General features: G+C 54.7%; 1 protein-coding gene across 1 annotated transcript in view; it reads right to left on the minus strand.

Annotated features, from left to right (window-relative positions):
• Positions 1–27,574, minus strand: part of CLPB (ClpB family mitochondrial disaggregase) — a 47,514-nt gene that overhangs the window by 14,834 nt on the left and 5,106 nt on the right. The window contains exons 3-7 of the mRNA XM_085536583.1: positions 24,524–24,610; positions 18,781–18,884; positions 13,024–13,152; positions 4,296–4,393; positions 2,424–2,538 (exon numbers count right to left, since the gene is read on the minus strand). Of these exons, the coding sequence (XP_085392709.1) occupies positions 2,424–2,538; positions 4,296–4,393; positions 13,024–13,152; positions 18,781–18,884; positions 24,524–24,610 (533 nt within the window). The remainder of the gene's footprint in view (positions 1–2,423; positions 2,539–4,295; positions 4,394–13,023; positions 13,153–18,780; positions 18,885–24,523; positions 24,611–27,574) is intronic.

Genomic DNA, 27,574 nt, shown 5'->3' on the forward strand with positions numbered 1-27,574 from the left:
GGAGCTGCCCATTAATCAAAGCTTCCCAATTAGCCTGCGCCGCTGCCCCCAGGCACAGCCGCTGTGGGAGCACAGGGGGCTGCGGTGCTGGCCCTGCACCCCCCCTTTGTTAGCAGCACAGCACGGCTTTGTGCCCGGCACTGCTCTGCTGCATGCTCACACCTCAGCACTCCCTTGTAGCCAATGCATTCGGGTACAAGGGAGGCCCCAAAGCTGCTCTGTTTGCTTTCCCTCCAGCTCTATCAGACCACAGCCCTGCTCTAAGCCTGTATCCTGTAGAGCCCGTATCCTGTACAACCCCGCTATAAGCCTGTGTCCTGTACAGCCCATATCCTGTACAGCCCATATCCTGTACAGCCCATATCCTGTACAGCCCTGCTATAAGCTTGTATCCTGTACAGCCCATATCCTGTACAGCCCTGCATTAAGCCTGTGTCCTGTACAGCCCATATCCTGTACAGCCCATATCCTGTACAGCCCTGCATTAAGCCTGTATCCTGTACAGCCCGTATCCTGTACAGCCCTGCATTAAGCCTGTATCCTGTACAGCCCATATCCCGCGAAGCCCTTGCTATAAGGCTGTATCCTGTACAGCCCGTATCCTGTACAGCCCATATCCTGTACAGCCCTGCTATAAGCCTGTATCCTGTACTGCCCATATCCCGTACAGCCCTGTTGTAGGGCTGTATCCTGCACAGCCCATATCCTGTACAGCCCTGCTATAAGGCTGTATCCTGTACAGCCCATATCCTGTACAGCCCTGTTGTAGGGCTGTATCCTGTACAGCCCATATCCTGTACAGCCCTGCATTAAGCCTGTGTCCTGTACAGCCCATATCCTGTACAGCCCTGCTATAAGCCTGTATCCTGTACAGCCCATATCCTGTACAGCCCATATCCTGTACAGCCCTGTTGTAGGGCTGTATCCTGTACAGCCTGTATCCTGTACAGCCCATATCCTGTACAGCCCTGCATTAAGCCTGTGTCCTGTACAGCCCATCTCCTGTACAGCCCTGCTCTAAGCCTGTATCCTCCAGCACAGCCAGCAGAGGCCGGGCTCTTCGCTTCCTCACCAGTTCATTTCCCTTTTAATAGGGGGAAACACAGAATTCCAAGCACATTAACAGCAGCTCCGGGTACAAGGAGAAATAAAGGGGAACTGGGAGCATCTGGAGGAGGTAGGGCAGGTATTGAGCTCCTCCTGATGCTTCCAGGGCAGGGATGCTGCCAACTGTTGGGTGCTGGGGGACAAGAGCGGGGCTGTGCCCCTCTGTGCCTGCCTTGCTAATGGTCTCTGTTGAGCTGGTGGAGCACACGCAGCCAGGGAACAAAAACATGCAGCTGTATGGGAACAGCACTGAGCTGACGGGAAGGAGCTCTGCAAAGCATCTGGATGACCTGGATGGGCAATGGTTGGCCAATAGTTAACCAGTGGTTGGCCAATGGCTGGCTAACAGGTGAACAGTGGTTGGCCAATAGTAGACCAAAGGTTGACCAACAGGTGACCAATGGTTGGCTTACAGGTGACCAATGATTGACCAATCGTTGACCAGCAGTTTACCAATGGTTGGCTAACAGGTGACCAATGGTTGGCCAATAGTTTACCAGTGGTTGGCCAATAGTTGACCAGCAGTTTACCAATGGTTGGCTTACAGGTGACCAATGGTTGGCTAACAGGTGACCAATGGTTGACCAATGGTTGACCAGCAGTTTACCAATGGTTGGCTAACAGGTGACCAATGGTTGGCCAATAGTTGATCAGTGGTTGGCTAACAGGTAACCAATGGTTGACCAGTAATTGACCTATGGTTGGTTAACAGGTGGCCAATGGTTGACCTATGGTTGACCAACAGTTGACCAATCGTTGGCTAACAGGTAAGCAATGGTTGGCTAACAAGTGGCCAATGCTTGACCAATGGTTGGCCAATAGTTTACCAATGGTTGGCCAATAGTTTACCAATGGTTAGCTAACGGTTGACCACCAGTTGACCAATGGTTGGCCAATAGCTGACCAGTGGTTGGCTAACAGTTGACCAATGGTTGGCCAATAGCTGACCAATGGTTGACCAATAGTTTACCAACAGCTGACCAATGGTTGACCAACTGCTGACCAATTGTTGGCCAATAGTTGACCAACAGCTGACCAATGGTTGGCCAATAGCTGACCAATGGTTGGCCAATGGTTGACCACTGGTTGGCCAACAGTTGACTGCAGGCTGACCGCAGACTCTCAGTGTGCCCTGGGGGCTGCTGTGGATCTCCGACTCCCATCTTCCTTGTGGAACAACCCCCCCATGGTTAAGCAGCCCAGAGAAATCCCCAGAGCAGCCTGTGTGGGGGTATTGACGTCCAAAAAGCCATAGAGAACTGCTGGTGAGCTACCAATGAATAACACGCCTAAGACAAAGGTGGGTTGGAGCTCACCTGCCCCCACTGTGGCTATGGCGCTCTCCTGGCCGATGATGTGCTCCTTCAGCCGCTGCTCCAGGGGGAACCTGCGGCGCTCCTCGATCTCCCGGCGCCGCTGCTCCTCCTGGAACTGCAAAGGGGAGAAAGCATTGGGAGCAGGAATGGGGTGAGTGGGGACGGGAACATAGGAGGGGGATGTGAGAATGGAGGGGAATGTCTGTATCTAAAGGGGGATGTGAGGATGGAGGGGATGGAGGGGAATGTCTGTATCTAAAGGGGGATGTGAGTATGGAGGGGATGGAGGGGAACACCAGTATCTAATAGGGGATGTGTGGATGGAGGGGATGGAGGGGAATGTCTGTATCTAAAGGGGGATGTGAGAATGGAGGGGATGGAGGGGAATGTCTGTATCTAAAGGGGGATGTGAGAATGGAGGGGAATGTCTGTATCTAAAGGGGGATGTGAGTATGGAGGGGATGGAGGGGAACGCCTGTATCTAAAGGGGGATGTGAGGATGGAGGGGATGGAAGAGAACACCAGTATCTAATAGGGGATGTGAGGATGGAGGGGATGGAGGGGAATGTCTGTATCTAAAGGGGGATGTGAGAATGGAGGGGAATGTCTGTATCTAAAGGGGGATGTGAGTATGGAGGGGATGGAGGGGAATGTCTGTATCTAAAGGGGGATGTGAGAATGGAGGGGATGGAGGGGAATGTCTGTATCTAAAGGGGGATGTGAGTATGGAGGGGATGGAAGGGAACGCCTGTATCTAAAGGGGGATGTAAGAATGAAGGGGATGGATTGGAACGACTGAATCTAAAGTCCCATCCCTGGAGACACTCCAGGTCAGGTTGGATGGGGCTGTGGGTGTCCCGTGAGTGGGACCAGCTTTAGAGGTCCCTTCCCACTCCCACTGCTGTGCCCTATGTTTCCATACAGCTTTATAGCCCAGGATGGCACCCACTCCAAGGGCTGCTCCCCCAGACCTCCCCATTCCACACAGCAGGGAACCCGCGACAAGAGTGAGAGAAATCCCAATAAATTAAAAATACATCTGAAAAGTCCCTTGTTATTCTGTCAGCGGGATATGTAAATAAAATCTATGGGCTGTGCCCACGCGGTAATAGCTCCGCCAATTCATTCTACGGCAGCGATTAAAACGAGCAATAAATTCACAAAGACTCTCGACGGAGAAGCAGGAATTGGGGCGGCTGCGACCCCCCGAGCACCATGTCCCCCCCGGTGCCGCGTTCATCACATCAGCCCGTCCTGCCTTATGTTTTATACACACACATCAGCACCCGCAGCAGGGATTTATCTCCTTCCTCTCCTCAGTCTATTTGTTAATCCAACGTGGGGAGGGTTTGGCCAACGTTGGACCCTGGGGATCATTTGCCCAGCGGCGATTCCTCCTCCTCCTCCTTCTCCTCCTCCCATGAGGGTTTTTGAGCTGGGTTTTGCTGCCTCCCAGCTCTGCAGCTTCTCCCTTCCACCCAGCATTGAACGCAAACGTTCCATGCACAGGACGTGGACCTGAGCTCTTCTATCCTATGGGAGCTCAGATTTGGTCACTTGGCCGAATCACTCCTCACTGCAGTCGCTCATTCACTCACTCAATCAATCACCTCCAGCTCCCAAGTCCTTTTAACCTCAGGTTTCCATCAGTAGAGCTGGAATCTCGACCTGCAGAGCTCAGCCCGAGGGATGCGACGTGGGGCGACTTGTGCTCTCACTCCCAGTGCAGCCAGGAGCCCCCCCAGCCCAAAGCTGGGCACAACCTGGGGCTCCCCTCCCCCCGAGATGGGACGGCAGCTCCCACCCCAACCAGGTCCCGTCCCCTGTGACCTGTGACGCAGGAGCAGCGTCGTGATGTGACGCTCAGCTCACCTTCGCCTCCGAGGCCTTCAGCAGGTTCATCACCTCCCCCTCGCGGGCGTAGTCCAGCGGCGTGTGGCCCATCTCGTTCTTCTGCAGCGGGTTGGCACCTGGAGGCATGGAGGAAAGGAGGAGGTCAGGGAGAACTGGGGCAGGGGGGCACACGGGGCATCTCCTATGGGGGCATATCTCGTATGGGGGCACACGGAGCATCTCCTATGGGGGCACATCTCCTATGGGGGAACATCTCCTATGGGGGCACATCTCCTATGGGGGTGTCCTGCTGTTCCTATGGGGGCACATCTCCTATGGGGGCACATCTCCTATGGGGGCACACAGAGCATCTCCTAGGGGGGCACATCTCCTATGGGGGCACACGGAGCATCTCCTATGGGGGCACATCTCCTATGGGGGCACATCTCCTATGGGGGCACACGGAGCATCTCCTATGGGGGCACATCTCCTATGGGGGCACCCGGAGCATCTCCTATGGGGGCACATCTCCTATGGGGGCACATCTCCTGTGGGGGCACATGGAGCATCTCCTATGGGGGCACATCTCCTATGGGGGCACATCCCCTATGGGGGCACACGGAGCATCTCCTATGGGGGCACATCTCCTATGGGGGCACATCTCCTGTGGGGGCACATGGAGCATCTCCTATGGGGGCACATCTCCTATGGGGGCACATCTCCTATGGGGGCACACAGAGCATCTCCTATGGGGGCACATCTCCTATGGGGGCACATCTCCTGTGGGGGCACATGGAGCATCACCTATGGGGGCACATCTCATGTGGGGGCACATGGAGCATCTCCTATGGGGGCACATCTATGGGGGCACACGGAGCATCTCCTATGGGGGCACATCTCCTATGGGGGCACACGGAGCATCTCCTATGGGGGCACATCTCCTATGGGGGTGTCCCATTCTGACCTTTGAGCACACAGGGATAACCTCATGGGCTGTGGGTCTCTTCTTTGGGGTTACATTGGGAACAACTAGTCAGCACAGAGACTGAACTGCTGTATGGGGCTGTGGGGGGGCCCATAGAGTTGAACCTGCGTGGGGAGCACAAACTGGTCCCAGTTCTGTACTGGGAAGCAGCGGTGGGGGTGCAAAGGGAGATTGGGGTAGGGCAGGCCAATGTCAAGGGAGATGTGGGGTAATAGGGGGGACACCAGTATGGCACGATGAGGGTAGGGGGGACACCAGTATGACACGAGAATAGGGGGGACACCAATATGGCACCATGGGACCCAGCCCTGGCTCCTGGTCCCTGGACTCGTCTCCTGGCCCAACCACTCTCAGCCATAGGGGCTGGGTGAGCCGTGAGCTGAGTCGCTCGGGAGCCCCGGCACCACGGTTCCGTGTTTGCTTACAGGATGAAAAATGCACCCCATAAACATTCAGCATAGACTGAGTTCCAGTTTGAGTATCCATTGTGAGGGATAAGGGTGGTGATGGGGACAGGGGACGGGGCTGGAGCTCGATCCCCTGCAGGGGAGGCAGTGAGGAGGGGGCTGCATTAGTTGGGTCCTCCCCACGATGCCATCCTTAAGCCTTCCCCCCCAACAGGACGGCTGAGGCTCGGCCCTCTGACCCCCCGGCTCTATCAATAACGGCCACCAACCCAATATTGGCTCAATCCCCCCATTAACGGCTTTGACGACTTGACTAATTGCAGCAATAATTGATCGAACCCGACTCGTCCACCCCCACCCCCATAAATAACGCTATCACTATCACTCCCCCTGTTAATGGCACATCACTGACCTCCTCCTCCCGCCACCCCACCAGCACCACCGCCCACGCCGCCATAATGGGAGCCCATTCGTCACCTGCTGCTGTCACGGAGCCAACACCTGTGCAGCACCTCGGGCTGTGCTTCCTGCACCTCCCTCCTGCATTAGGAGCCCCCAGCTTATCATATTTGATGAATGGCACGGCCGGCTCACCGGCGTCGCCCGCGCGCGCGCGGCGCAGCAGCTGCGGCAGGTCACTCATTGGGGAAATATGTTCCTGCCAGCGGGATCGAAGCGAGTTGAGCGGAGTGACAGCCCTCAATTTTTCACTTTTTATTAACTCCGGCCCTCGCACCATTTGTCTCCGATTCCTTCGGATTACGGATCAGTTGTCAATAGAGGCACCAAGGTACGCGCCTGCCCCGCTGCTGGGGGGACATGGGGAGCAGCGGAGCTACAGGCAGCAGATGGATGGATGGGGATGGACACAGGCCCTAACTCCCTGTCCTCCATCCTTAGCCCTGTCCTCCCTCCTTGTGCCATGTCCTCCAGCCTTAGCCCTGTCCTCCATCCTTATCCTTCTCCTCCATCCATGTCCTCCCTCCTTGTGCCATGTCCTCCATCCTTATCCCTGTCCTCCATCCATGTGCCATGTCCTCCATCCTTGTGCCATGTCCTCCCTCCTTGTGCCATGTCCTCCCTCCTTGTGCCATGTCCTCAGTCCTTATCCCTGTCCTCCATCCTTATCCCTGTCCTCCATCCTTATCCCTGTCCTCCATCCTTATCCCTGTCCTCCATCCTTATCCTTCTCCTCCATCCTTATCCCTGTCCTCCATCCTTGTGCCATGTCCTCAGTCCTTATCCCTGTCCTCCATCCTTATCCTTCTCCTCCATCCTTATCCCTGTCCTCCATCCTTGCTCCTTGGCCTCTGTCCATGTGGGACCAGGATAATCCATATCTCTGTCCTCTCTCCTTGTGCCATGAACTCCATCCTTATCCTTGTCCTCTGTCCTTGTCCTTGTCCTCCATCCTTATCCTTGTCCTCCATCCATGTCCTCCATCCTTGCTCCTTATTGTCCATCTTTATTCCCTGTCCTCCATCCTTGCTCCTTGTCCTCCATCCACGTCCTCAATCCTCGCTCCTTGTCCTCCATCCACGTCCTCCATCCTCGCTCCTTGTCCTCCATCCATGTCCTCCATCCATATCCCTGTCCTTCCTCTTTGTGCCATGTCCTCCAGCCTTATCCTTGTCCTCCTTCCTTGTGTCATGTCCTCAATCCTTATCCCTGTCCTCCATCCTCACTCCTTGTCCTCCGTCCTTATCCCTGTCTTCCATCCTTATCCCTGTCCTCCATCCTCACTCCTTGTCTTCCAGCCTTATCCTTGTCCTCCATCCATGTCCTCCATCCATATCCCTGTCCTCCCTGCTTGTGCCATGTCTTCCACCCTTATCCCTGTCTTCCATCCTTATCCCTGTCCTCCATCCTCACTCCTTGTCCTCCATCCATGTCCTCCATCCTTGCTCCTTGTTGTCCATCTTTATTCTCTGTCCTCCAGCCTCACTCCTTGTCCTGCACCCATGTCCTCCATCCTTATTTCTTGCCCTCCAGCCTCACTCCTTGTCCTCCACCCTTATCCCTGTCTTCCATCCTTATCCATGTCCTCCATCCTCACTCCTTGACCTCCATCCTTGTCCTCCATCCTTGTTCCTTGTTGTCCATCTTTATTCTCTGTCCCCCATCCTTATTCCCTGTTCTCCATCCTTATTCCTTGTACTCCATCCTTACTCCTTGTCCTCCCCCCTTGCCCCATTGAGGCAGAATGGTGCCCACATGGGCACCCAGAGAGCTGCATTTCGCCTATGACTGGATATAGGGAAGCTTGGGAGAACCTCTGGGAGTGGGACAAGGCATGTTCACCATCCTGGTGCCCCCCCTCTGTCCCCACCCTGAAGATGGAGAAGGTGGCACCCGAGCGTCTGGGCAAGAAGTCAGCACAGCTTCATCCTGGCGCACACAGGGCACCATTCCCACCTCCATTCACCCAGAGCTCCTCTCAATGTACAACAACTGCAGGACTCATTTCACCAAGGGCTCTTTGAGGTCTACTGGGTCCCTATGGGACACCCCAGCCCCCTCTGGGTCCCTCCTGGCCCAGCAGCGCAGAGCCCACTGATGTTGGTGCACAGATGAAGCCCCTCTCAACTCTCATTTCTAATGAAGCAAAACTGAATCCTAACGAGGGGAGACACTGAAAAGGCTCCATTCCATGGCGGGTCCCACCCACCCACGGCCACGTTCCAGCTGGGATTGCAGAGTGCCAACAGCCATCAGCTCTGACAAGGACCGACAGCCTTATTGCCGCACATGGCCAGTTACGGTAATATGAACGGACTCCTGTCCTCCCGAGCCTCCCGTGATTCAATTAGCATGATCACCCTTCTGCTTTGGTTCTTTTTGTGTGTCCAGTAACGCAGACCTGGTTTTGCTTTTAAATCAATAAGACACGACATTTTATCGTGCTGTGTTAATAGGAGCCTGTGAGCCCGACCCCCCCCCCTCCTCACACCTCTGTCAATGGCAGGGATGAGTCAGTGGGTTCTGGATGTGGACGTGGAGCTCTGCTGAGGATCTGCCCCCACTCCCAGCACAATGAATGTGAGCAATGCTCCCCAAGGAGCAGCAAGGGAGAGGAACCGGGTAGAGGTCGGGCACTGGATCAGATGGGGATGGAGCTCGATTGAGGTCCCTTCTAATATGGGCCATTCTATGACCCTGGAATGTCCCTTCCAACCCAAACGATGGGATGGGAATCCTCAAGGCAGAGCAGGAATCCAGACAGGTGCCCCCAAGGAGCACAAGATGCACTTCAAGGCCTCCTTACATTCACACACACACACAAGGTTGGAAAGGACCCATGAGATCATCTAGTCCAACCGTCCTCCTCCCAGCGACGGTGGTTGGACAACCCAACGTGGAGGGATGGGGTTGGGGATCTGAACAGAAATAATGCTAAAGGCATTCAGGACTGGGAAGTAAAGAGCAGGGATTTGGAGAGGGATGGGATGGCTCAGCTATGGCTTCTACCAACGCCAGCTGTATGGGACACAACATGGGCATGGTTGGGATGCGTGGAGGTTATGGGCTGACTTAGGGATCTCGGAGGTTATAGGCTGACTTAGGGATCTCGGAGGTCACTTCCAACCTTAATGGCCCTTTGGCTCTATAAGCAAAGATGTGGGGACGGGTCAGTGGTTGGTCTGGCTGATCTTGGAGGTCACTTCCAACCTTAATGACTCTTCGGTTCTATAAGCAAAGCTGTGGGGATGGGTTGGTGGTTGGTCTGGCTGATCTCAGAGGCCATTTCCAACCATGATGGTTCCACGGTTCAGTCCCTAGACAACAGGAGCTCCATTCTGGTCTACAGATGGAGGCAAAGACCAGCTGGGCAATGAGAACCAGTGATCTGGAAGGTTCCTATTAGCAATACGGGCTAATAATGAAGGCTCTTCCTTCATCGTTCTATGACTCCACGACTCGGGATCTCCTTCCTTATGAGTCCCATTGGCAATGATGGTGCACGGGGGCTCAGGAAAGCCTCCATCCTGCACAACCCAATACAGGACACGCTGCCCCCTCCCATCTCAACTGATATTCTCCCTCCTTCCATGTGTGCAGAGCAATCAAACCCACACCAATACCATAAGAGGGATCTCTTTGCTCCCCTGCCCTACGGGGAACCCAACCCTTAAGCACTTATTGCTCCGACCGCGTCGAGCTGCAGCGCTGTGAGATGACGGGCTTCTCAATCCCAGTCTCTCAGGGTTTTAATTACTGCTGTGCTACAACTGAAGGTGGATCTGGCTGCGCTCGGACGTTGGGGTCGATACGTCGTCCCGGAACATATTGAGCCGTCGTTGCTCTCAGCTTCTATTGCTTCATTTAATCATATTTTTTTTTGTTGTTGTCTTTTGCAAAATTTACAGCTGGGTGGGAGGGATCGATACGGAATTCATCGCGTTCCCTCGTAAACGGGAGCACCCAGAGGGGAGAGTGGATCAGGTTCTGCTGCCCAACAGCTGGACGGGGCTGGGTGCTGATTGGGGCCATATGGGGGGCTGCCTGATGCTGCTGCTGTCCCTATAGGGCCAGGACTGGCCCGGTGTGGGGCTGAGCCTGCACAGCAGCTCGAGGCCGATGGGTCCTCAGCTCCGGGTGGGATAAGGCAGAAGCAGAAGAGTTTGCAGCTCCAACAGAGCAGTTTGCAGCTCCAGCAGAGCAGTTTGCAGCTCGAACAGAGCAGATTGCAGCTCGAGCAGAGCAGTTTGCAGCTCCAGCAGAGCAGTTTGCAGCTCGAACAGAGCAGATTGCAGCTCGAGCAGAGCAGTCTGCAGCTCAAGCAGAGCAGTTTGCAGCTCCAGCAGAGCAGTTTGCAGCTCGAGCAGTTTGCATCCCTCCTTTCCCTTGGCTGAGCTGAGGGTGCAGCAGGGTGAGAGCATGTGGAGCACTGGGGGTGCATCAGGTTCTGCTCGGTGCAACTTGTGCCCATTGGAAGGGCATTTTGCTAAGGGAGGTGATCTCAGGGACCCCATTGGGGGCACATCAGGTTCTGCTCGGTGCAACTTGTGCCCTTTGCAAGAGCGTTTTGCAAAGGGAGACCCCATCAGAGCACAAAGCAGCAGCACGGGGTGATGGTGGTGGTAGGGGGGGAGGTGCCCCCAGAGCTGGAAGGTGCTGAGCTGCACTTGCCTGCACAAAGCAGACCTTGCAAGAGGGGCTGCCATGCAGCAGATTGAAGCGGTGCCCATAGAGAAGCAAAGTGCTCCGTGTCCGGCTGGACAACCCCCCTCCTTCCTTCCCCCCCTTCTAACAAACAAAAAGCCCCCGGATCGATGGTGCTGGTGCACAGCAGCTCACTCCCACTCCTACACAGCGAGCAGGACATTGATGGTGTCAGCTCAGGACATTGATGGTGTCAGCTCGGGTCGGGGGGCTGCAAAATGGCACCAGGCAGGACAGCGGGACGGCTCGCGCTCTGCTGGGCATGCACTGCTGACCACCAGGGGAGGGGGGCACAGGGGTCACTGACACTCAATGGGGCTCAAAGGGGCTCAAAGGGGCTCAAAGGGGCAGGGGGCTGCCCCCATAGAAGCAGAAGGTGTTGTGTTGGGGATTGAAGGGGGGGGATGGGGGTTAATGGCTTTGGCCCTGAGGGCAGGACGTGGGGAGAGGAAGTGCTGGGGTGTAAATGGAGACTTGGTTAAAATAAAGGCAGGTGGAGGAAATGGAGACTTGGTTAAAATCAAGGCAGGTGGAGGGGAATGGGGGGGTGGGGGGGATGGAGCTGTGTCAGCAGACAGGAAACGTCCTGCTCTATGGGGGGGGGTTGGGGGGAGATGTGCCCCTATAGAGGAGGGTCCAATGGATGCAGCCATGGGTCGGGTTGGGGGGACCAAAGGAAGAGGGAGACGTGTGGGATCAAGCAGGGAAACCATGGTAGGGTCATAGAATGGTCTGAAATGGGAACGTGGAAGGACAACGGGGCCAGCTCCTGTACCAGGATCCACTGTCCTGATTTGAAACCATTTCCACACACATACAGCCCTATAGACACTGACAGCCCTATAAAGAGACAGCCCTACAGTGTGACAGCCCTATAGACACTGACAGCCCTATAAAGAGACAGCCCTACAATGTGACAGCCCTACAATGTGACAGCCCTATAGACAGTGTGACAGCCCTATAAAGAGACAGCCCTATAAAGAGACAGCCCTACAATGTGACAGCCCTATAGACACTGACAGCCCTATAAAGAGACAGCCCTATAAAGAGACAGCCCTACAATGTGACAGCCCTATAGACAGTGTGACAGCCCTACAGTGTGACAGGCCTATAGACACTGTGACAGCCCTACAATGTGACAGCCCTACAGTGTGACAGCCCTACAGTGTGACAGCCCTATAGACAATGTGACAGCCCTACAATGTGACAGCCCTATAGACACTGTGACAGCCCTATAGACAATGTGACAGCCCTACAGTGTGACAGCCCTACAGTGTGACAGCCCTATAGACACTGTGACAGCCCTAGTGTGACAGCCCTACAATGTGACAGCCCCACAGTGTGACAGCCTTATAGACAGTGTGACAGCCCTACAGTGTGACAGCCCTATAGACACTGTGACAGCCCTACAGTGTGACGGCCCTATAGACACTGTGACAGCCCTATAGACAATGTGACAGCCCTATAGACACTGTGACAGCCCTACAGTGTGACAGCCCTATAGACACTGTGACAGCCCTATAGACACTGTGACAGCCCTACAGTGTGACAGCCCTATAGACAATGTGACAGCCCTATAGACAGTGTGACAGCCCTACAATGTGACAGCCCTACAGTGTGACAGCCCTATAGACAGTGTGACAGCCCTACAGTGTGACAGCCCTACAATCTGACAGCCCTACAGTGTGACAGCCCTATAGACAATGTGACAGGCCTATAGACAGTGTGACAGCCCTACAATGTGACAGCCCTACAATCTGACAGCCCTACAGTGTGACAGCCCTATAGACACTGTGACAGCCCTACAATGTGACAGCCCTACAGTGTGACAGCCCTATAGACACTGTGACAGCCCTACAGTGTGACAGCCCTATAGACAATGTGACAGCCCTATAGACACTGTGACAGCCCTACAGTGTGACAGCCCTATAGACAATGTGACAGCCCTACAGTGTGACAGCTCTCCCCCAGCCCCACACACGTGAGTCAGACCCACAAGTAGACCCACAAGCAGACCCACAAGTAGACCCACAAGTAGACCCACCAGGCCCAACCTGTGACCATGGCGTCATCAGTGAGAATGGCCATAGAAGAATGGAGACCGAGAGGTGAACGCGAGCAGCAAATCACATCCCATCCTCAAGACGGGCTTTGTTCTCCCCCAGCCCCACACATGTGGGTCAGCCCCACAAGTAGCCCCCCACGCACCCACCTGCGTCCAGCAGCATCCTGACGCTCAGGCAGTCGTCGGCCAGCACGGCGTAGTGCAGCGCGGTGCAGCCGCGGAAGCTGGCGCGGACATTGAGGCGGTTGTTGAACTCGTCCTCGCGGGTCACCAGGACTAAAGGGGAGGAAGGAGACGAGGATTAAAGAGCTGGGGGGCACCATCCCCAGCTGCCCCCTTCCTATGGGGCACAACCCCTTCCTATGGGGCACAACCCCCAGCTGCCCCCTTCCTATGGGGCACAACCCCTTCCTATGGGGCACAACCCCCAGCTGCCCCATTCCTATGGGGCACAACCCCCAGCTGCCCCCTTCCTATGGGGCACAACCCCCAGCTGCCCCCTTCCTATGGGGCACCACCTCCAGCTGCCCCCTTCCTATGGGGCACCACCCCCAGCTGCCCCCTTCCTATGGGGCACAACCCCTTCCTATGGGGCACCACCCCCAGCTGCCCCATTCCTATGGGGCACAACCCCCAGCTGCTCCATTCCTATGGGGCACAACCCCTTCCTATGGGGCACAACCCCCAGCTGCCCCCTTCCTATGGGGCACAACCCCCAGCTGCCCCATTCCTATGGGGCACAACCCCTTCCTATGGGGCACAACCCCCAGCGGCCCCCTTCCTATGGGGCACAACCCCCAGCTGCCCCTTTCCTATGGGGCACAACCCCTTCCTATGGGGCACAACCTCCAGCTGCCCCCTTCCTATGGGGCATCACTTCCCCTGTCCCCTTCCTATGGGGCATCACTTCCCCTGTCCCCTTCCTATGGGGCACAACCCCCAGTGCCCCCTTCCTATGGGGCACAACCCCTTCCTATGGGGCACAACCCCCAGCTGCCCCCTTCCTATGGGGCATCACTTCCCCTGCCCCCTTCCTATGGGGCACAACCCCCAGCTGCCCCCTTCTTATGGGGCACAACCCCTAGCTGCCCCCTTCCTATGGGGCACAACCCCTTCCTATGGGGCACAACCCCCAGCTGCCCCCTTCCTATGGGGCACAACCCCCAGCTGCCCCCTTCCTATGGGGCACAACCCCCAGCTGCCCCCTTCCTATGGGGCACAACCCCTAGCTGCCCCCTTCCTATGGGGCACAACCCCTTCCTATGGGGCACAACCCCTAGCTGCCCCCTTCCTATGGGGCACAACCCCTTCCTATGGGGCACAACCCCCAGCTGCCCCCTTCCTATGGGGCATCACTTCCCCTGCCCCCTTCCTATGGGGCACAACCCCCAGCTGCCCCCTTCCTATGGGGCACAACGCCCAGCTGCCCCCTTCCTATGGGGCACAACCCCCAGCTGCCCCCTTCCTATGGGGCACAACCCCCAACTGCCCCATTCCTATGGGGCACAACCCGTTCCTATGGGGCACAACCCCCAGCTGCCCCCTTCCTATGGGGCACCACCTCCAGCTGCCCCATTCCTATGGGGCACAACGCCCAGCTGCCCCCTTCCTATGGGGCACAACCTCCAGCTGCCCCCTTCCTATGGGGCACAACCTCCAGCTGCCCCCTTCCTATGGGGCATCACTTCCCCTGCCCCCTTCCTATGGGGCACAACCCCCAGCTGCCCCCTTCCTATGGGGCACAACCCCCAGCTGCCCCATTCCTATGGGGCACAACCCCTTCCTATGGGGCACAACCCCCAGCTGCCCCCTTCCTATGGGGCACAACCCCCAGCTGCCCCCTTCCCATGGGGCATCACTTCCCCTGTCCCATTCCTATGGGGCACAACCCCTAGCTGCCCCATTCCTATGGGGCATAACCCCTAGCTGCCCCCTTCCTATGGGGCATCACTTCCCCTGTCCCCTTCCTATGGGGCACAACCCCTAGCTGCCCCATTCCTATGGGGCATAACCCCTAGCTGCCCCCTTCCTATGGGGCACAACCTCCAGCTGCCCCCTTCCTATGGGGCATCACTTCCCCTGTCCCCTTCCTATGGGGCACAACCCCCAGCCGCCCCCTTCCTATGGGGCACAACCCCCCAACCCCCAGTGCCCCCTTCCTTTGGGGCCCACAGTTATATCTCTAACATAGGGAAGCCAGGCTTGGCCTTGTTGGGGTTATATCTCTAATGTGGGGAAGCCAGGCTTGGCCTTGTTGGGGTTATATCCCATTCTATCAGTGGACACGATGGGGATGGGTTGGCTGTTGGACTTGACAACCTTAGAGGGTATTTCCAACCATAATGGCTCTTGGATTCTATGATTAAACATGTTATGGATGGTTGGTGGTTGGACTTGATGATCTCAGAGGTCGTTTCCAACCTTAATGACTCCGTAATTCTATAAGCAGACACAGCAGGGATGGGTTGGCCATTGGACTTGATGATCTTAGAGATCGTTTCCAGACCTGACGATTTTAGAGCTCATTTCCACCTTTAATGACTCTGATTCTATGAGCAAACATGGTGTGGATGGATGGTGGTTGGACTTGATGACTCAGGGGTCCTTCCCAACCTTGGTGACTTTGATTCTATGAGTGGACACAATGGGGATGGGTTGGCTATTGGACTTGACGACCTTAGAGGCTATTTCCAACCTTAATGACTCTTTGATTCTATGATTAAACATGTTATGGATGGTTGTTGGTTGGACTTGATGATCTTAGAGGTCTTTCCCAACCTCAGTGACTTTGATTCTATGAGTGGACACGATGGGGATGGGTTGGCTGCTGGACTTGACGACCTTAGAGGGTATTTCCAACCGTAATGGCTCTTTGATTCTATGAGTGAACTTGGTATGGATGGTTGGTGGCCAGACTTGATGATCTTAGAGGTTATACCCAACCTTAATGACTCTTTGATTCCATGAGGGAACTTGGTATGGCCGGTTGGTGGACAGACTTGATGATCTTAGAGCTTAATGACTCTTTGATTATAGGAGCAAACAAGGTATGGCTGGTTGGTGGCTGGACTTGATGATCTTAGAGGTCATTCCCAACCTTAATGAGTCTTTGACTCTATGGATGGACAGGGTATGGCTGGTTGGTGGCCAGACTTGATGATCTTAGAGCTTAATGACTCTTTGATTATAGGAGCAAACGAAGTATGGCTGGTTGGTGGCTGGACTTGATGATCTTAGAGGTCATTTCCAACCTTAACAACACTTTGATTCCATGAGGGAACTTGGTGTGGCTGGTTGTTGGCCAGACTTGATGATCTTAGAGGTCATTCCCAACCTTAACAACTCTTTGATTCCAGGAGCAAACAAGGTGTGGCTGGTTGGTGGCTGGACTTGATGATCTTAGAGGTCATTCCCAACCTTAATGAGTCTTTGACTCTATGGATGGACATGGTATAGCTGGTTGGTGGCCGGACTTGATGATCTTAGAGGTCATTCCCAACCTTAACAACTCTTTGATTCCAGGAGCAAACAAGACATGGCTGGTTGTCGGCCGGACTGGATGATCTTAGAGGTCATTCCCAACCTTAATGACTCTTTGATTCTAGGAGCAAACAAGGTATGGCTGGTTGTTGGCCGGACTTGATGATCTTAGATGATGATTCTCAACCTTAACGACTCCGTGGCTGTCGGAACGGCAGTGCCAGCTGCTGAATGGGAAGCCCACCATCATGGACTTTGAGCACAGGAAGGCCAATGGGCACATCCATGGTGCTCTGAGCTGTAGACTCCACATCCCCTCCAAAGAACTGGGAAGATAAGTTGAGCCTGGACGCTGCCGCAGCACACAGCCAATGCTGCTCCGGCCCAATGTCCCCGCTAACGAACCTCCCGAAGATCAATTAACACCATCCCGGCTCCTTCCCTTCCCTATTTGCTCCCATAGAACCGGGCGAGTCCGTCTCCTTATTCACTTGTCGTCATTTCCTACCCAGGGAGGAGCAGGATAATGAACTGCGTGCGTCAGGGAAGATGAATCTGAGCTGGCAGGGAGCAGCGCGGTAAAGAGATTAAAGCGTTATTATTGTTGGGGGGGTTGTTTGCTTCCTTCCCCCCTCGGTGCGCACTGACAGCTCGGCCGTCAGCAGTAAAAAATGTCTCCGAGAGAGATAATCATCGGAAACTCAATAAAGCGTCAGGGGAAGCCTGCCCTGCCATCCATCACCGCGGGCCTGCACATTCTCAGCCCTCCATCCTTTCCCCTTCCCTGCCATCCATATAAATGTCTGTAATATATCTGGAGCGGCGGCGGCGGCGGCCCCTCTCGATATGGGATGCTTTTTAATGACCCAAATATTGATAGAAGGAATATGTAGATGACAGCGACGGAAAGGAATATGGAATCAAACAAATAAAGAAGGGAAAAGGGAAAACAAACTAACCCCACAACACAAAGGCAGCTCTTCCCATCCCTCTCGTTGTTAAAATGCAACTGAATTTATTCTTTTTAATAAAACACGTCAAGCAAAAGAATTGATGCGGCTTCGCACCGCACCGCCTTCCCTTCTCCCCACCACCCCAAAACTATATAACATTAGGGAGGGATGGATGCAGACAAAAACAATTAACTTTATTGGCTGATGCTCTTTGCCTAAAATGAAGTCTCGCTGCGTGCATTATGCGCTGCCGTCCCATTGCTCATATTTTAATGTTGGTTCATGTATTTTGCATTCCCCGCTCTCGTCTCATCGTGGGCATCCCTGGTTCCAGCACACAGCGACTCTATGGGCCCCGATCACAACCAGCTTCCTCCACATCACCCCACTTTGGAGACACTTCTGCCCGTCCCATCCCAGCAGACCCCACTGAGTCCATCAGCCCTTGAGTCCATCAGCCCTTGAGTCCATCCATCCCATCTGAGTCCATCCATCCCTTCTGAGTCCATCCGTCCCTTGGGTCCATCCATCCCTTCTGAGTCCATCCCATCTGAGTCCATCCATCCCTTGGGTTCATCCATCCCTTGGGTCCATCCATCCCATCTGAGTCTATCCATCCCTTCTGAGTCCATCCATCCCTTCTGAGTCCATCCATCCCTTGGGTTCATCCATCCCTTGAGTCCATCCATCCCTTGGGTTCATCCATCCCTTGAGTCCATCCATCCCTTGGGTTCATCCATCCCTTCTGAGTCCATCCATCCTTTGGGACCATCCATCCCTTGAGTCCATCCATCCCTTCTGAGTCCATCCATCCCTTGGGTTCATCCATCCCTTCTGAGTCCATCCATCCCTTCTGAGTCTATCCATCCCTTGAGTTCATCCATCCCATCTGAGTCCATCCATCCCATCTGAGTCCATCCATCCTTTCTGAGTCCATCCATCCCTTCCGAGTCCATCCATCCCTTGAGTCCATCCATCTTTTCTGATTCCACCCATCCCTTCTTTCTTGCAGCCCCTTTAGGTCCTTGCAGGTATCTGTGCTGCTCAGGACGTGGCTCAGCCCATAGAAGCATAGAATGACCCAGGTTGGAAAAGACCCTGAAGATCATCAATTCCAACCGCAGCCCGACCATGGTACCGCGCTGCAGCAGGTGGGTCTGACAGCCCATGGGGATAACATGGAGGTTGGGATGGGGCTGGAAACACAAGCCAGGCCGAAGTGATGAGATGGAGCATCCAACTCATTGCCCTGCAGCCTCACACCCCTCCCAGGATCCATCTCTAAGGCCTGTTCTCATGGTCAGACCCATGTACCACCACGTACCACCCGCTTACACGCACCTAAATCCAAGCTGAGGTTAAACAGAACCAAACAACGAAGCCTGTTTCCAAATGACAAAGCAGCAGCTTCCATTTCCAAGCCAGAAATGAAACATTTGTGCCCTTTGGAGCCGCGTGTGAACGGCGTTACCTTCCAATGAATGGAGGCCTTTCTCCTTAGCCGTCTCGTAGACGCTGCTGAAGTCGTCCCCGAGGTTGGGATCCGCGTTGGCCGCCAGCAGAACCTTCACCACGCTGCAGGGAACCAAGGGGGCAAATGTGAGTGCTCAGAAGGAGCGAGTGATCTGAAAGCAAGGGGAAGGTTGTGGGGCAGGGATCCCTATGGATGCCCCATCCATCCCTGCAGGCATCCAAGGCCAGGCTGGATGTGGCTCTGGGCAGCCTGGGCTGCTGGTTGGTGACCCTGCACAAAGCAGGGAACTACGGGTTCCCTGTACAGCCCCTCACCATTATTATATGGGGACCATTGATACCCACATAGAGAATATAGACCTGGAAGACAGGAGACCCCAAAGCCCCTCACCATCATTATATGGGGACCATTGATACCCACACAAGAGCCTACAGACCTCATTATACCCATACAGACCCTACAGATCCTACAGACCTCATTATACTCACACAGAGCCTACAGACCTGGAAGCCAGGAGACCCCAAAGCCCATCACCATCATTATATGGGGACCATTGATACCCACACAGAGCCTACAGACCTCATTATACCCATACAGACCCTACAGACCCTACAGACCTCATTATACTCACACAGAGCCTACAGACCTGGAAGCCAGGAGACCCCAAAGCCCATCACCATCATTATATGGGGACCACTGATACCCACACAAGAGCCTACAGACCCTACAGACCTCATTATACCCATACAGACCCTACAGATCCTACAGACCTCCTTATACCCACATAAAGCCTATAGACCCGGGAGCCAGGAGACCCCCCAGCCCCTCACCATCATTATATGGGGTCCATTGATCCCCATATAGACCCTACAGACCCTACAGACCCTAGCCCCTCACCATCATCATATGGGGACCATTGATACCCACATAGAGCCTACAGACCTGGAAGCCAGGAGACCCCCCAGCCCCACATCATCATCATACGGGGACCAATGATCGCCATACAGACCCTACAGACCTCATTTATACTCACACAGAGCCTACAGACCTGGGAGCCAGGAGACCCCAAAGCCCCTCACCATCATTATATGGGGACCATTGATGCCTATACAGACCCTACAGACCCCAAAGCCCCTCACCATCATTATATGGGGACCATTGATGCCTATACAGACCCTACAGACCCCAAAGCCCCTCACCATCATTATATGGGGACCATTGATGACTATACAGACCCTACAGACCCCAATGCCCCTCACCATCATTATATGGGGACCATTGATACCCACACAGACCCTACAGACCCTACAGACCTCATTATACCCACCCAGAGCTCATATAGAGCTCCATATAGAGCTCCATAGAGAGTCCAAGACCCCCAGCCCAATCCGAGCATTAAACCCTCTGTGAGCTTCAGTCCATGGGGTGTGGGGTTATAAAGAGCTTTTCTGCCTTTGGTGGCTGCACTGACAGATCGTTCAGGATTAAATACAGACACACACGTGTCCGATGTGAGGAGCAGGGGGGGGAAATCGATGCTGGGCTGGTGGGACGTGGCTGGGCCGCGCTGGCAGCTGGGGTTGGTGAAGCACGACGTCCAGTGATCCCCATGACCGTGAGTCAACACACAATGGTGGATGGGATGGGGAGCAGCCACAGGGTCCTGCCCGCACACAAAGCCCCCCAGGGTGGGTATATCTTAACTCTATAAGGCTCCATGGGGGGCAGGGGGTTATGTCTGACCTCCAGCATTGAAATAGAGCGAGAGCAGGGACCCAGAGCCTATAGAAGGGGCAACGGGACCCACTGCCACCCATCCCCACCCCATAGCCCGTACAAGGGGCCATGCAGCCCTATAGGCACAGCCTCATAGCCACAGAGGGGCAATGAGCCCCATGCTGCCCTATAGGCCCACCCTATAGCCTATACAAGGGGTCATGAGCCCCATGCAGCCCCATAGGCACAGCCCATAGACCACAGAAGCAACAAGGTGCCCCACACAGCCCTATAGCCTCAGTCCATACCCCATACAAGAGGTCATGAGCCCTATAGGCAAACCCCATAGCCCATAGAGGAGCCATGAGCCCCATGCAGCCCAATAGCCCCACCCTACAGCCAATACAAGGGGCCATGAGTCCCATGCAGCCCTATAGGCACAGCCCCATAGCCTACAGAGGGGCAATGAGCCCCATGCAGCCCTATAGGCACAGCCCCATAGCCTATATAAGGGATCATGAACCCCATGCAGCCCTATAGGTACAGCCCCATAGCCTATATAAGGGATCATGAACCCCATGCAGCCCTATAGGTACAGCCCCATAGCCTATAGAGGGGCAATGAGTCCCATGCAGCCCTATAGGCCCATCCCCATAGCCTATAGAGGGGCAATGAGCCCCATGCAGCCCTATAGGCACAGCCCCATATCCCATAGAGGGGCAATGAGCCCCATACAGCCCTATAGCCCCACCCCATAGCCTATAGAAGTGGCCATGAGCCCTATGCAGCCCTATAGGCAAACCCCATGTATGGCCCAGTGGTCTGGCCTCATCCATCCCCATCCCACCCATCTCATCTCATCCATCCCATCCCATCCCATCCCATCCCATCCCATCCCATCCCATCCCATCCCATGTAATTGGATGTAATTGGATCAGCTCTAAGGGATGTAAACGCATGGTGAGAACCAAGGTATGTAATTAGATGGTCAGCCCTAAGAGCAATGAGACAATGGCCAACTCCAAAAGCAATAAGCATACGGTCAACCCCAAGGGATGTAGTTGGATGGTCAGCACCAAGGGATGTAGTTGGATGGTGAGACCCAAGGGATGGAGTTGGATGGTGAGACCCAAGGGATGTAGTTGGATGGTGAGACCCAAGGGATGTAGTTGGATGGTCAGCCCTAAGAGCAATGAGATGACGGCCAACTCCAAGAGCAATGAGTGCATGGTCAGCCCCAAGAGACATAGCTGGATGGTCAGCACCAAGGGATGTAAATGGATGGTGAGACCCAAGAGACGCAGTTGGATGGTCAACCCCAAGAGAAGGAGTTGGATGGTCAACCCCAAGGAACGTAATTGGACGGTCAGATCCAAGAGATGTAGTTGGATGGTCAGCACCAAGTTGGAAAGGACCTACAAGACCATCCAGTCCAACCACCCTCCCATCACAATAGCTACAATCTACTGACCCATATTCCTATCTCCCCATCCAGACGCCTATTGAGCACCGCCAGCGATGGCGACTCCACCACCTCGCAGTGCACCCATTCCATTGCCTGCCCACTCTTAGAAAGGCAAAATTCCTTCTTACATCCATTCGAAACCTCATCTGCTCCAACCTGTGGACATTTCCTCAGGTCCTGAACCAGACCTGGACCCATTTATACAAAGAACCGGCTCCAAACATCCCACTCCTTTCATCTTTGCAGCCCCTATGACCATTTCCAGGCCATTTCTCACCCCCTATGACCATTTCCAGGCCCTTTCTCATCCCCTATGACCATTTCCAGGCCATTTCTCAGCCTCTATGACAATTTCCAGCCCATTTCTCAGCCCTTATGACCATTTCCAGCCCATTTCTCAGCCCCTATGACCATTTCCAGGCCATTTTCCAGCCCCTATGCCCATTTCCAGGCCACTTCCCAGCCCCTATGCCCATTTCCAGGCCATTTTCCATCCCCTATGACCATTTCCAGCCCATTTTCCATCCCCTATGACCATTTCCAGGCCACTTCTCATCCCCTATGCCCATTTCCAGGCCATTTTCCAGCCCCTATCACTATTTCCAGGCCATTTTCCATCCCATATGACCATTTCCAGCCCCTATTTCAGCCCCTATGACCATTTCCAGGCCATTTTCCAGCCCCTATGACCATTTCCAGTCCCTATATCCACCCACCCCATCCACCCCCCCGTCCCCTCTCATTCCCATCCCTTTCAGCCCCGTTCTGCTCGGCCGCTCGCTCGGCATGTCCCCCATCCGTCACCCTCCACCGCTGCCCATTGTGCCCTATTAAAGGACGGGATGCTCCATGCAAACAATGGGGCCCCGCTGCTGCTCCTACATCAAAGTTAAACCAACATCCCCCTTGTCCCCATCGCCCCCAGCCCCAGCAGCTTTAGGACACATCAAAGTTTGCACCACACACGAATATGGGATTTTATACCTTTGTGCTGCCCCTTTAATCCCGTGTTGGCACAAGTCATTAAAGCTCCTTTTTGCCTTATGAACTTGTGACTGAGGAACATCAAAGCTTGTTGTCCTACATCTGGCCCATGTTTGCTGCTGTAGGATCCCCCTTTCTATGTCTCCTTCTCTTTAAATAACGATAATCATAATGATAATAATAATAATACGACCCCTCCTAATTGAATTTAGTTGTGGACTGAAGCCATTGAGGAGCCGCAGTGATCAGCATGGGAACCAAGGGAGGGAGCAGCATTAAACCTGTGTGCAATGCAAAAAGTGAGCATCAAAGGAACCAAATGGGGCAGCAGCTCTAAGTACGTTGGGGCAGCAGCTCTAAGTAAGTTGGGGCAGCAGCTCTAAGTAAGTTGGGGCAGCAGCTCTAAGTAAGTTGGGGCAGCAGCTCTAAGTAAGTTGGGGCAGCAGCTCTAAGTAAGTTGGGGCAGCAGCTCTAAGTAAGTTGGGGCAGCAGCTCTAAGTAAGTTGGAGCAGCAGCTCTAAGTTGGGGCAGCAGCTCTAAGTTGGAGCAGCAGCTCTAAGTAAGTTGGGGCAGCAGCTCTAAGTAAGTTGGAGCAGCAGCTCTAAGTAAGTTGGGGCAGCAGCTCTAAGTAAGTTGGGGCAGCAGCTCTAAGTAAGTTGGAGCAGCAGCTCTAAGTTGGGGCAGCAGCTCTAAGTAAGTTGGAGCAGCAGCTCTAAGTTGGGGCAGCAGCTCTAAGTAAGTTGGAGCAGCAGCTCTAAGTAAGTTGGAGCAGCAGCTCTAAGTTGGAGCAGCAGCTCTAAGTAAGTTGGGGCAGCAGCTCTAAGTAAGTTGGAGCAGCAGCTCTAAGTTGGGGCAGCAGCTCTAAGTAAGTTGGGGCAGCAGCTCTAAGTAAGTTGGGGCAGCAGCTCTAAGTAAGTTGGGGCAGCAGCTCTAAGTAAGTTGGAGCAGCAGCTCTAAGTAAGTTGGAGCAGCAGCTCTAAGTTGGGGCAGCAGCTCTAAGTAAGTTGGGGCAGCAGCTCTAAGTAAGTTGGGGCAGCAGCTCTAAGTTGGGGCAGCAGCTCTAAGTTGGGGCAGCAGCTCTAAGTAAGTTGGGGCAGCAGCTCTAAGTAAGTTGGGGCAGCAGCTCTAAGTAAGTTGGGGCAGCAGCTCTAAGTTGGGGCAGCAGCTCTAAGTAAGTTGGGGCAGCAGCTCTAAGTAAGTTGGAGCAGCAGCTCTAAGTAAGTTGGGGCAGCAGCTCTAAGTAAGTTGGGGCAGCAGCTCTAAGTAAGTTGGGGCAGCAGCTCTAAGTAAGTTGTAGCAGCAGCTCTAAGTAAGTTGGAGCAGCAGCTCTAAGTAAGTTGGGGCAGCAGCTCTAAGTAAGTTGGGGCAGCAGCTCTAAGTTGGGGCAGCAGCTCTAAGTTGGGGCAGCAGCTCTAAGTAAGTTGGGGCAGCAGCTCTAAGTAAGTTGGAGCAGCAGCTCTAAGTAAGTTGGGGCAGCAGCTCTAAGTAAGTTGGGGGACATTGACCCACCACTGATCCACAATTAACCACCCATTAACCACCCATTAACCACCCATTAACCACCCATTAACTTACCTGGGGTTCCTGCTAATTGCCGCCACCATCAGCGCCGTCCAGCCCAGCCGGTGCCGCGTGTTCACATCGATACCGGCCTGTAGTAACCTGAAATGTGGGGCAGGGTCAGGAGGATGTGGGGCAGATGTGGGGCAGGATCAGGAGCCCCACATCCAACATTCAGCCCCACATCCAGCCCCGTACCCAGCCCCACATGCAGCTCCACATCCAGCCCCACATCCAACATCCAGCCCCACATCCAGCCCTACATCCAGCCCCACATCCAGCCCACACCCAGCCCACATCCAACCCCACATCCAGAACCCAGCCCCACACACAGCCCCACATCCAGCCCCACACCCAACATCCAGCCCCACACCCAGCCGCACACCCAGCTCCACATCCAACACCCAGCCCCACATCCAACACCCAGCCCCACATCCTGCCCCACACCCAGCCCCATATCCACATCCAGAACCAAAGGGGAAACTCCATACTGGACTAGGAAGCCCATCTGTTGGCTGATCACTATCTATGGGTCCTGTGGGTCACAGCCCCCCACGGCCCCCCACCCCATTACCCACCGCAGCCCATCTGTGCGCCCTGGGGCAGCAGCAGGACGTGCAATTCCTGCTGGGCAATGGGGCGTGGAGCAGCACGGCCTATGGGGCTGGGAAAGGCAAAGGGATCCTGACCCCTATGGGAGGCAATGGGACTGGGATGAGCCCATCATGGCGGCCCATTGGGTCCAATTGAAAGGACATGGTCCCATCATGGCAGCCCAATGGGTCCAATTGAAAGGCCATGGTCCCATCATGGCGGCCCATTGGGTCCAATTGAAAGGCCACGGTGCCAACATGGCGGCCCAATGGGTCCCACTAAAAGGCCATGGTCCCATCATGGTGACCCAATGGGTCCAATTGAAAGGACATGGTGCCATCATGGTGACCCAATGGGTCCAATTGAATGGCCATGGTTCCAACATGGCGGCCCATTGGGTCCAATTGAAAGGCCATGGTCCCATCATGGTGGCACAACGGGTCCAATTGAAAGGCCATGGTTCCAACATGGCGGCCCAATGGGTTCGATTGAAAGGACATGGTGCCATCATGGCGACCCAATGGGTCCAATTGAAAGGACATGGTTCCATCATGGCAGCCCAACAGGTCCAATTGTACATCCATGGTCTCATCATGGCGACCCAATGGGTCCGACTGAAAGGCCATGGTGCCATCATGGAGACCCACTGGGTCCAATTGAAAGGATGTGGTTCCATCATGGCGGCCACGGTGCCATCATGGCGGCCCACTGGGTCTGATTGCACGGCCATGGTGCCATCATGGCGACCCAATGGGTCCAATTGTACATCCATAGTTTCATCATGGCGGCCCCATGGTCCCGTCATGGCTGCCCAATGGGTCCGATTGAAAAGCCATGGTGCCATCATGGCGACCCATTGGGTCCAATTGAAAGGACATGGTTCCAACATGGCAGCCCAATGGGTCCAATTACATGGCCATGGTGCTATCATGGCGGCCATGGTGCCAACCGATTGAAAGAACATGGTTCCAACATGGCGGCCCAATGGGTCCAATTGTACATCCATGGTTTCATCATGGCGGCCCAATGGGTCTGATTGAAAGGACATGGTGACATCATGGCGGCCCAATGGGGGTCCAATCATGGCGGCCCATTGGGTCCAATTGAAAGGCCACGGTCCCATCATGGCGGCTCAATAATCCCATCATGGCGGCCCATTGGGTCCAATTGAAAGGACATGGTGCCATCATGGCAGCCACGGTGTCATCATGGCAACCCAATGGGTCCAATTGGAAGGACATGCTGCCATCATGGCAGCCATGGTGCCGTCATGGCGGCCCATTGGGTCCAATTGCACGGCCATGGTTCCATCATGGCGGCCCAATGAGAATCCCATCATGGCAGCCCAATGGGTCCGATTGCATGGTCCAATCATGGCGGCCCAATGGGAATCCCATCGTGGCGGCCCAATGGGTCCGATTGCATGGTGCCATCATGGCGGCCCAATGGGGGTCCCATCATGGCGGCCCAATGGGTCCCATTGAAATGCCATGGTGCCAACATGGCGGCCCATTGGGTCCAATTGCATGGCCATGGTCCCATCATGGTGACCCACTGAGTCCAATTGAAAGGACAAGGTCCCATCATGGCTGCCACGGTGCCAACATGGCGGCCCATTGGGTCCAATTGCACGGCCATGGAGCCATCATGGTGACCCACTGGGTCCAACTGAAAGGACAAGGTCCCATCATGGCGGCCCAATGGGTCCAATTGAAAGGACATGGTGCCATCATGGCGGCCATGGTGCCAACATGGCGGCCCATTGGGTCCAACTGTATGGTCATGGTTCCATCATGGCGGCCCACTGGGTCCAACTGAAAGGCCACAGTGCCAACATGGCGGCCCAATGGGTCCAATTGCACGGCCATGGTCCCATCATGGTGGCCCATTGGGTCCAACTGAAAGGCCATGGTGCCAACATGGCAGCACACTGGGTCCCATTGCATGGTCCCATCATGGCGGCCCAATGGGTCCGATTGAAAGGACATGGTCCCATCATGGCAGCCATGGTCCCATCATGGCGGCCCATTGGGTCCAATTGCATGGCCATGGTTCCATAATGGCAACCCAATGGGTCCGATTCTATGGCCATGGTGCCATCATGGCGGCCCAATGGGGATCCCATCATGGCGGCCCACTGGGTCCCATTGCACGACCATGGTGCCATCATGGCAGCCCAATGGGTCTGATTGCATGGTTCCATCATGGCGGCCATGGTGCCATCATGGTGACCCAATGGGTCCAATTGAAAGAACATGGTTCCATCATGGCGGCCCAATGGGTCCAACTGAAAGGCCATGGTGCCAACATGGCGGCCCAATGGGGACCCACAGTGGGACCCATAGATCTGAGCACCCTATTCAGTCTATTCCCCTATATGCCCCCATTCACCCCATTAACCCCCATTCCCCCCTATGCCCCATTCCCCCCCCATTGTGGGTCCCATCCCATTGAGCTCCCATCCCATATAAG

The sequence above is a fragment of the Coturnix japonica genome, chromosome 1 (genome assembly GCF_054131305.1).
Source record: "Coturnix japonica strain WE chromosome 1, WE-NBRP24, whole genome shotgun sequence".
Classification (NCBI taxonomy): domain Eukaryota; kingdom Metazoa; phylum Chordata; class Aves; order Galliformes; family Phasianidae; genus Coturnix; species Coturnix japonica.